At 35.3% G+C, this 11,532-nt stretch overlaps 1 protein-coding gene across 2 annotated transcripts in view; it reads right to left on the reverse strand.

Annotated features, from left to right (window-relative positions):
• Positions 1-3,960: 3,960 nt before the first annotated feature.
• The window catches only part of DHX15 (DEAH-box helicase 15), a 54,007-nt gene continuing 46,435 nt past the window's right edge, over positions 3,961-11,532 (reverse strand). For both annotated transcript variants that reach the window (XM_061419803.1, XM_061419804.1), the window contains exons 11-14: positions 9,924-10,046; positions 8,316-8,506; positions 5,726-5,895; positions 3,961-4,528 (exon numbers count right to left, since the gene is read on the reverse strand). In XM_061419803.1, coding sequence (XP_061275787.1) covers positions 4,411-4,528; positions 5,726-5,895; positions 8,316-8,506; positions 9,924-10,046 — 602 coding nt within the window. In that variant the 3' untranslated portion in view covers positions 3,961-4,410. The remainder of the gene's footprint in view (positions 4,529-5,725; positions 5,896-8,315; positions 8,507-9,923; positions 10,047-11,532) is intronic.

Consider the following 11,532-nt stretch of genomic DNA (forward strand, 5'->3'; position numbering starts at 1 on the left):
AACAGCTTTACTCACAATACAAAGGCTGGAAATAACCCAACATTCCAGCAACAGGTGAATGCATAAACAAATATGATACATACATAAGGGACTACTGAATATACTAATATACGCAACATGGATGAACCTTAAGAACATTATGCCCAATGAAGGAGAGTGTTTATGTTGTGTACCACTCTTTGTGACCCCATGGACTTGTAGCCTGCCAGGCTCCAAAACGGCAACCAGTTTATGACCTTCTGGAAGAGGCTAATAAACTAAAAGGACAGAAAGTCTGTTGGTCTGCAAAACTCTTGGGGAGTTGAGTAAGGGGATTAGTGAACAAAGGGACAGGGGGAACACGTTCGGAGTGACCAAAGTGTCATTGATTGTGGTGATGGTTATACAACTGCATAGAGTTGTTAAGCTTCATCAAACTACAGCTAAAAAAGAAAACTTACTGTATGTAAATCTGTCTACGAAATACTCAGTGCCTGTTGAAATCCTACTATTTGTCTGACACACAACGAAATGTCCACCACAAAGTTTTGATTATTAACTCCAAAGTTATGATTGGCTTCCTAGAAGCCAGCTTTGAGCAGGAAAAAAAAAAAAAATCTAAAACTTCTAAAAGGGAGATTTAGCATATAAATTTGAATTTCCAGCTTGATTTAAAATATCATTAAGGCACTGTCCAAGACAAAGCCAGGGATGTGAGCTTATTTATCCCAGGCCTTCACCACTTCCAGTGACTCACACTTAACCATTTAACTTACTGGGCTGCTTATTTACCTCTCTTTCCTCAATACTCAACTAATCCTTTAACCATCTTTTCTTTCTGATACCTATTAGCTCTTTCATCTTTACCATATTCATTATACCTTGCTTTTATATTACAGATCTTTGAACACATTTTTAAAACTCCAACCAAACCATTATTTGAGACATTTGAATTACCAATCTATTTTTATAGACTCACACAATACCTTCCAGAGTTGGTACTTAACAAAATGAACATGATCAGTATTACTAAGCAATTAATATAGAAATTCTCTGAAGGAATACCACAAAAATGTCTATTACGGAGAAATGTTAAAAAAAAAAAAGTTATAAATGTAGTCTTCCCATTTTTATCATGAATTCTCAATCTGGTTCCACTTACTACAGTCTATTTTTAATTATAAATAAAGACTCCACACACACAAAAAACCCAGCATCTTTTCAAACAGAATAAAATAGGCCCACACATTAAAAGGATGCAAGAAACTTGCCAAATACAAGTAACTCCCAGATTTGGGTTAAACTTAGCATATGACTGATAGCAGTATTTAAGAAGCAATTTTTAAAATGTCTAACCTTAAAACGTTATTTAATGGGCTATAAATGCATTTAACGTGGGGTGAGGTCTCCAAATATTAACATTGTGAACCCTGAGCCACATCCAAAACTATCATGTAATAACTAGACACCGTAAATTTATAGTGAGATTCACAGAAGCTAGAAGGTAATGGTTGCATGAAAGGCTAACAATTTTAAGTTGCATTAACAGAAGCAATGGCATGCCTGGTACCCTGGAAAATACAGATTCCATTACACTCTGCCCAGTTTAGACCATAGTACTGACTATAATCCAGAAAACACCTATCAGAAGTTAAGCAGGAATGTTCAAAGCTGTTCAAAGATGGCAGCTCAGGGGAAACAGACTATTCAGCCAAATAATAAAGATGACAGTTAACTCAAATAACTAAATGGCATCATGCAGAACAGCCAGACATATTTAACTTTACTCTGCTGCTGCTGCTAAGTCGCTTCAGGCGTGTCCGACTCTGTGCGCCCCCATAGACAGCAGCCCACCAGGCTCCCCAGTCCCTGGGATTCTCCAGGCAAGAACACTGGAGTGGGTTGCCATTTCCTTCTCCAATGCATGAAAGTGAAAGGTGAAAGTGAAGACGCTCAGTCGTTTCCGACTCTTAGCGACCCCATGGACTGCAGCCTACCAGGCTCCTCTGTCCATGGGATTTTCCAGGCAAGAGTACTGGAGTGGGGTGCCAAACTTTACTCTAGAAGAACTAAAAAGTTACAAAGAAACAGTATTCAGCTCAGCATTTCAAACACAACTATTAAGATGTCTTCTAAAGTAATGGTGTCTCTAAAGTATCTGAGCAGAAGGGATGACCGTTAAAATTATTGAGAAGAGAAGTGAAATTGTTTGCAGGTACCATACAAACCTAAAAATCCTAGGACTAAATCATATCGCTTTTATTTTGGGGGATTCTAGCTAAATGGATTGATTACAGGGTTATGTTTATTTTATCCTGTCCTATACCCAAGCTGTCTTAATTCCCTCACCATTTACAAGCAAAGGCTCCATTTGCTGCTGGTCTTGCTTCCTTATGCTACACAGTCTGCACTGTATCTAGGGGTTCTGAATCCATTGTTGGCTGAATCCAGGGATGTGGGACCTGGGTTAACAGAGGGCCAACTGTATCATGCCATTTAATACAAGGGACTTGAGCAACCATGGATTTTGGTATCCACAAGGGGCCCTAGAACCAATCCCTCGCAGATACTGAGAACTATATTCACAACAAAAAATAGTTCTATTTTACTATTTTGAGAGATAAGATCTCTTAAGAAATCTTCAAAAAAGATTTTTCTGAATATTATGGGGGGAATTTTAATCTTTTGGTAGGCATGACAATAAAGAATAAAAACTCAGTTTGCTCTAATGATTCCATGTAGCCACTACCAACACATATTCACCACTTACACGATACAAAGAATACGAGCCATTCCTAGAAACTCTGCCAAATAAATAACCAACACTGTTCTACACATTGCTCTATAACTTGTCTCTGTAAGAAAACATAATGGTCAAACTCCAGATTTTAAAAAGCACAAGGTTAAACAGTACATACACTAGAAACCTATCTATTATAAAATCAGATAGATTTATAAAGATATGCAACTGATTCACCAACTGTATACTGTGGTATAATTTGATTAACAGACAACATAAGCATATAATGTTGCCAACAGTTAAACCCAGGAAAAATTTAAACAAATTTAAACAAACCTAAAATATTATTTCAGCACATAGATTACTCCATAGGAACAAAACTAGGCACTTAATAGAAATATCCCAGTAGTGTGAAAAACTCTTAACTTTCCCAGTTAATTCCCTTAAACCATACTAGATATATGCCTCAAAGTAGTATTTAAATTCCAACTATGTACACCTACAATTTACTTTAACATTTAATATTTGTTGAGTGGGAAAAGTAGAAGAGGTGAGTCCGGGCATTAATGAGTACAGTATGCATGCTTTAAGTATAAGGAACTGATTTACTAGGGACCCTTTGATAGGACTCACCCTGAAGAATACACCTGACCCTAAAGATGGTCACACCTACCCTCTGATGGGTCATTTGTAGATAAAATAGTCTATGCCTGTCACAGGGAAGGAAATTCACATTTTAACACACTATACTAATGACTTTGTACACTGCACAAAACATCCAACATTAAGAATTCAATAAACTGACCAAGATCTACAGTATCACTTCCTATTGTCTATTTAATACAAACATTTGTTTCAGTGACTAGAGTACATAGAATGCCTAAGTAAAACAAAAAGATCTGCTAAAAATTTGGTAACAAAATAAATAATCAGTCTTATAGAATGAACTTTATGATGAAAACTATCATTACTCTGTCTTTGGGGATCCAATTCTGAGTTAAAAATGACATACTTCATCCCACTAGATCATATCCTAACTAACCTAACAAAGTGCTACAGTATGTTCTTTAAAACATACCACTTTAAAGACTACGTTCAAGAGCAGCCCCTGTGGAAAGATGCTGAATATGGAGTCATAGTATGCTTACAATTTAAGGAAACAAAAAAAAAAGCCCCACACTTGGGAAGAAAAGAAGCCATACTTAGACTAGAACAAAAATATTAAAGTGCTGTGGCCGAAATTAGTATAAATAGACTTTATTGAAGTCAGTGCCTCTGTACCGAGACAGAAGATTGTGTCTACATAAGCACAAGTTGTAACATTTCACAACTTCTAAAAGGAATGTCAACAATTACAACGATCATGCATACCATGGTCGATAATCACATTTTAGAAGCATTTTCAACCATTTCTAAAGAAATGCTTATAACATTGTTATATATAGAACTACTTTCAATAAACTGCAAAACATTGATCGACTTTTCCAGTATGAGCTACAGTGTCAACACAAAAGGGAGGCATAAATGTTTAATTTATGAAATCAGAATGGAATATTTACTGTAAAGAAAAATTAAAAAGCTTTCAAATAAAGGCCATTATTGAACCAACATGAAGAGCACAACTTGAACTTTTCAGTTCGTTCATCTTTTAAAGCTGTCCTCTGAATAATTTCAGTTCTAAGCATTGAATTTCAGTACTGTGAATATTCCTTGGATTGCAGTTTGGCAATGATGCGGTCCAACTGTCTCTTTGCTTCACACTGTGGGAAATTGCTCATGTCATAATATTGAGGGGCAATTTTCACCAACCTGTCCAGAAGGAGGGGAAAAATCACCAAATTAACAATTAGAGTACTGGAGCTTCAGATAGGATAGGCATTATTCATTAATACACTGATAAATGCAAACCTATAATCCAAGCCAATGTTAAAATTACAAATGCCTAATCCTTATAAACACCACTTTTAGAAATGTGCACTTCTCAGTAAGCTGCAGATTTTCTGATGGTGGACTTTTCATAAACTTGAAAAACAAAACAAAAAACCACTCAAGATGAATTCTTGTAAAAAAAAAATACCCCTTTCTTTTACACAGACAGTAACATAAGGTCCTAAGTTTCTTCACTCTGGAACACTATTTTGATCTACCTCTTTAAAGTTACAATATTACAAGTTCCATACAAGAAACACCCTGATATTCAAATGACTGGATCTTCTCATTTTCTAAGTTTTAATAACCATAAATGTAACTCTATACCCCAAAGAATACACCTGACTGAATCTTTTTAAACATTTAGCCATATAATTTTTTTCTCAACAAAGCATTTAAGATAAAATGGTAATGCCCTACACAATTTAAGTGTCAAAAGTCACAAATCAGTGGAGGAAAGAAGCCCCAAAATATATAGCAAGTGACATCAACTAAAGTAAGTGCTTTCAGTCCCACAATTCTTGACTGACATTTTCTATCTTAAGTTACAGAATAGATTCTGCCCCCTAAAAAAAAGTCACAAAGGGGGACTGCAGTGGGTGGGTAATTTTGCTTAAAGTCAGTCAGTTCTGATCACATTTTGTGATCAAATATGCAATGGTACAAAAAGAGGTGCAGTTTTTAATGCCTGCTTTGCTTTTAAAGCACCAACATACAAATAAACAATCATTGAGAGCTGAAATACAAAGACTGATTGACTACTGGAACCTGGAGACCAAGTTAATCACAACAGCAAGAGAATGACTTCAAAGATACTTCTCATGTTAGTCAAGTATAACTTTGTCTCCAAATTGCCCATGCCCATACTAACAATTCTACCATCCTCTTCACAAAGCAATTATTCTTAAGAGATAATCACACCATTTTGTGCCCCAAATCTATACACAGGAGTATACACCCTAGCTGGGGAACATCCGAGTTCCCCTGAGTGAATAGAAGAACAAGACAAGACTTTTCAGATTCCATTCTGAGCAAAATGGTAACGAAAACTTTTAGAATTAAAGACACAAAGCTTACCATTCGGGCTTGATGTCTGTACACGTCCGGATGTAATTCTTTGTTGTAAGAACAAACTCATTATAAAGCACCCATTCAGGCTTGTGGTCAAGAACAGTAGAGGGATGCAACTGAACCACTTGGTTATCTTTCACAGTTAAGTAATGCCCTGTTCGTTCTAAATGTGCCACCTGAAACCGAAACCCAGTAAATTAATACAATGCTTCTGACGTGCTATACAAAAGTGATATAAAGCCTATATATCTATACCTATATAATCAGGGAAAGGCAAGCCTCACCTGTTGCTTTTAATCTGATGGCTAGACTTATTTACCACTGCCCAATAAAAGCAGCAATCAGCAAACTACAGCAGGCTAAATCCAACTCACTGCCTACATCTTTAAAGCTTCTTAGCCAAGAACACTTTCTACACCTTTAAATGACTGGGGAAAAATAACAAAAGAGAAACACTTGGTGATGCTAGAGTGAAAATCACATGAAATTCAAAATGGTAAGTAAAGTTTTTTGAAACAAAGTATGCCCATTTGTCCAAGGTTGCTTTTGTACACAAGAGGAAGCAGAGTTGAATGGTTTCAATAAGGGACCTAAATCTGGTCCCATCACTTCATGGGAAATAGATGGGGAAACAGTGTCAGACTTCTTTGGGCTCCAAAATCACTGCAGATGGTGATTTGCAGCCATGAAATTAAAAGACGCTTACTCCTTGGAAGAAAGTTATGACCAACCTAGATAGCATATTCAAAAGCAGAGACATCACTTTGCCAACAAAGGTCCGTCTAGGCAAGGCTATGGTTTTTCCAGTGGTCATGTATGGATGTGAGAGTTGGACTGTGAAGAAAGCTGAGTGCCGAAGAATTGATGCTTTTGAACTGTGGTGTTGGAGAAGACTCTTGAGAGTCCCTTGGACTGCAAGGAGATCCAACCATTCCATTCTAAAGGAGATCGGTCCTGGGTGTTCTTTGGAAGGAATGATGCTAAAGCTGAAACTCCAGGACTTTGGCCACCTCACGCGAAGAGCTGACTCATTGAAAGAGTCGGACAGGACTGAGTGACTGAACTGAACTGAATGAGCCCACAAAGCCTAATATATACTATTTGGTCTTATTGCCTGAGACTGGTTCTTTAATACCAGGTGGGAACTATGTAGCAGATGAACAATTACTAAAAGATGAAAATTCATGTTTAAGATAGAAAAATAGAGCAAAAGTAACCCACAACGAGAGATTTAATAAGAAAAGGAATTGGAGGGTGGGGAGAAGAGAGAGGAGATGCATGGGTTTCTTGTCCTATATTTCTATCTATAATCAAATATATCAATTGGATCAATATCATCTAACAATTAACAAGTATCAAAGCAGATGACAACATGCCCTTTCCAATTCTAGAACTCTAGTAACAAAGAGCATGTATGAAGAACAGAAATGAGCAATTCATAATTATTAACATATAGTAGAAAATAAACTCAATTTCAACAAATAAATATTTACTAAGCACCTACTAGGTGCCAGGCACTACACTTAGAAAGTCCCATTTCTAATGGACTTTAGCTTTAAGAGAGAATTAGAAATCCATAATGCTTGGGTAATAGTGAAAATCCTAACTCTGATAAGCACTGAAACTTCAGAATAAGATGCCACAATAAACATTGTTATTCCGATCTCAAACACAGACAGGCACCGATCTCCTTTCATTCTGCCTCCATGCACTTAATGGCCACTCTATGTATTGGGCTCATTTGGCCTTAAGGCAGGCGACATCTTACTTATTATACATAGCCAAAGGAGAGCATCAAAGAACAAGTGGGATATTTAAAAGATAACTAAAATCAATCTCATCTCAAATAAGGGACTGACGTGTTTTCATTTTTTCACCACAAACACTTTCATTTTGAAAAACCTAATTGGCTTCATGTCCCTTAAACTATAAGAATTACCAGATAAGTTTTAACTTCAGCCTCCAATATAAAACACTTAAAACCAAAAGAAACATTTAAAAATTATTTTTCATCTTAAATCATTATTCCATATCTGACTTTCCTAGCACCCACGTGTCTTATTATAAATACCAAAGATCGCGCTACAGGATTGTGCATAAAACAGTTGCTTATTTGAATTTTAGGGTGATTAGCTTCCACAAAGAGAACAAAGTGAATTGTACTTCTGGATCCATCCAGAAAACTGCTTCCTTTCAGCATTCCAGTACAATTATACATCTCCAATTAAGATCAAGATTCAAAGAAATTCCTTGATACATTTATCCAAAGTCAAAATTTGCATTGAAGAAATAACTAATAAAACTCACCTGAAAATAGTCAATATATCTATTTAGTATAAAAAGACTCCATTATTTAAAAAGTGCTTGTAAAGTTGATTTCTACATAACTGGATCCCTAACTATGCCATTTGGTAAACTTAAGACATGTAAAAACTTCTCAGTATATTAGTTCATTCAAGAATCTGGACAAAAAATTAAAGATTATTTATAGGCATTCTTTAACTGAATTTTGTGTTTAAGTGGAATCCAAGCACTGCTTATAGAAAACAAATATTAAGTAAGCATTTAATTATGTACTCCTATACAGTCCACATACCTGCATAAAATACCCAGTAACCAAAGCTTTTCTTATATTAATATAATAGTCCCTGCTTGTAAAGTCAGTACTTCGACGAGGCAAATTAAATCTGTCCATAATTCTTGATAGCTGCTGGCGTACATTATCTGCTGACATCAGGGACCTGTAGTTAATGAAGTTGTCATAACACCACTGAACCGACTCATGATCTACAAAGTTGGAAAGAGGGAAATTAAGAGGGGACATGAATCATCCAAATAGGTGTATTATCTAATTAAAAAATAAAATCCATATAAATAGCAAGCTAAATCAACAAGGGAACTAAATCACATCATTTTTATAAATTAATCATAGTCTTCATCAACTTTACTAAAAATCTGAAGTCAAAATTAAAAACAGCACTAAGGTTTTTGGCTACTGAATGACAAAACAATGATTTTGGAAAAACTATTTTTAAGTTATTTTACCCATGAAAATCTACCTGGCTGTTTTCAATAGATAGTCTTAACAGGGGAAGATTCAGAGAATCTGGAAAAATGCCACGTCTTTCTCATTTTCAAAGAAAAACAGGCTTAGATTAAGACTATCAAATACAACTTAAAAGTTATAAAAATGAACCTCAAGAGACTATTGTCACATTTTCCTCTCATTTAATTTTTATAAATAGGGCATTCTTCATTATCACTGTTTCCTTGTTTTCAAATAATTGGAAAATGTTTTTTCATGTTGTTAAATACTCTCTGAAAATATGATATAAAGCTAGAAGAATATGTCATCATGTAGCGATAGCATCACATTGAACCATCTTTCTATTGGTGGGCATCTAGGTATTTTTCATTTTTCTTTACTATCATAAATAACTGTGAGATTAAAAACTTGAATCGTATCTCTGTCCAAAGAATACTAAAAGAAAATTTCACAGATTATCTATAAGTCAAATCATATGAATTTGATAAGGGTCTTGGTAATATCAAATCTACTGCTTTTCATAAAGATAACATGTATTTCTATTCCCACCTCTGGTGTTAAGACTGCTGCACTGCACTAGACCCACTCCTACACAGCTAAAGACTATTTTTCTTTAGCCTTTGCCAATTTTATAGGTGAAGAAATGGTACCTCTCAAATAATAATGCACATTTACTGAACTGCAAGTAATGCTGAATAGCCCCCCACTTGAGTTTATGAACCACTTACCACATGGTCATTGACATTTGTAGCCTATTTCCCTATTTCATCAGTTTACTTTTACATAAGAGCTATTTATTAGGAAAAATATTAGTAATAATTCTGTAAGTAATACAAAACTATTCAAATAAAAGGCAAAGTTTTTAAAAAAACTATCAAAAGCTGTATGTTTGTGGTAAATTTTATACCAGCATTTCATTTTTACTGCTCTGTATTTTCCAGCTTTCTAGTGCTTTCCTCCTGATTATAAAAATAAACAACTTTGGAAAAGATGGGCAATTTTTATTTTAAATGCTAGTCAGGAGTTTTTTCTCAAGTACCTCTGGGTTTCTAATGTAAAGTTGTCACAGATAATAAATGAAAGGGAGATGAAGAAATACCTTATATGCTGCAAGTGACGTTTAGACAAAAGATTGCCTTCAATCTAATTTATACTTACTTTGTTTAAAAGCATGGTAGACATTCAGCAGTGTCAGATGATCTCCATCTATGTGGGCAAATCTCATCTTGGCCTCATCTGCAGCTTTCTTGGCCTCCGTGGGACGAACAAAACACTGTGGGACTAAACAAGGTTGGTATGGGCCCAACACAAACGCCCATATCGATGAGTCACGCATTCACAGACAGAGGAACAAGGCCTAGCTAGGTCAGTTCACAGAGCATAGGGCAGGGCAGGATGGCCTCCAACTGCATCTTGGACTGTTTACTACCTTGATTTGGTACATCAACACCTAACCACATCTGTAAGACAAGAGGGTTTCAAAGCTACAGAGTACCTGATTATTTTTAACTAAATCTAAAAGTAGGCATCAAAAACAGCTATTCTGAAGGCCATCAAGATACTAAAAGCTCAACTTATTGAAAAAACCAGTGCCGATAGCTCTACCAATAACCAGAATTATGGTGTCAATAGCCTTTTAGCTAAACAAAAATTTTTCAAAAGTTCATCCATTTAATTCGCTGAATTCCCCACTGAAGGACTAAAAACAACTTTCCAACCAGTCTATTGCCACATTTCTATCGTAATTCTTCCCTAGTGCTGTGGCTATTACCAGCTGGTGGGTATCACTATTAGCACTGGTGAGCAGAAGCATATGTAACATAAAAAATATCATGAAATCCTGGGTTTTGATGATAGCAGTAGTGGTGGAAGGTTAAACCGCCTTTGAATTAAGAAAATTCAAAAAGGCTAGGAATATTCAGCCTAGTTTTCCAGCATTTTAAGAAAAAGATTAGCAAATAAAGTCCCAAGTTCTTTTTAAAAATTGATATTTGACTCGAAGTCCTCATATAAAAGCAGAATCCAATATTTTAAACGTTGACAATTAGTCTGAAACAGTCATTATGTCAGGGTCATCAAAATGAACTACAATATTTTTTTAGAGCCTCAATTTTAAATCACATAAAACTTGAAGTTGTTACAAAGTATGTTCTACATTTTTTCAAATACAACTTTCCTTAATTCACTTTAGCAATTCCATAGTTATAAAAGCAGTATGAAAAATACTTAACAGCTTGGGACTTTGTCAACACATTTTTAAAGCTCTTAAAACCTTGTCAATTAAAAAAAAATTATATATCATCAGTTCAGATAAAAGATAATAGGAATAATCAACAAGATCAAATACAGTATCAAATTACTCTTTGCCATCCATACAGTTTCCCCTTTAAAATGATTCCAAAGAAGCCAAATAGAAACAATGACACATGATCACAGTAAATATTAAGTCTTGCTTAATGTAACTGAAGCAAGGTAACAAGATATAAATACAGAAATCTCATAGCTGTGAACGTTAATGTGAACTAGCTACCAGAGTTAAATAATTGGGTTTAAGAAGCACTCAATAAGGCCCCTGATTTTTTACTATTTATATCAGGACCCCCAAACTCCAGAAACTCCTTAAATGGTAAACAAAGCATTACAAACTAAGTAAACTGTTTTAGTTGCATGACTTCTTCTTAATCCTTTAACATTCCTCCCGCTAACAAATGCCTTGCTTAATAACTAATGTACAAAAATGTTCACTCTCTTGATGTGCTAAAGACAA

Source organism: Bos javanicus, chromosome 6, assembly GCF_032452875.1.
Source record: "Bos javanicus breed banteng chromosome 6, ARS-OSU_banteng_1.0, whole genome shotgun sequence".
Taxonomy (NCBI): Eukaryota; Metazoa; Chordata; class Mammalia; order Artiodactyla; family Bovidae; genus Bos; species Bos javanicus.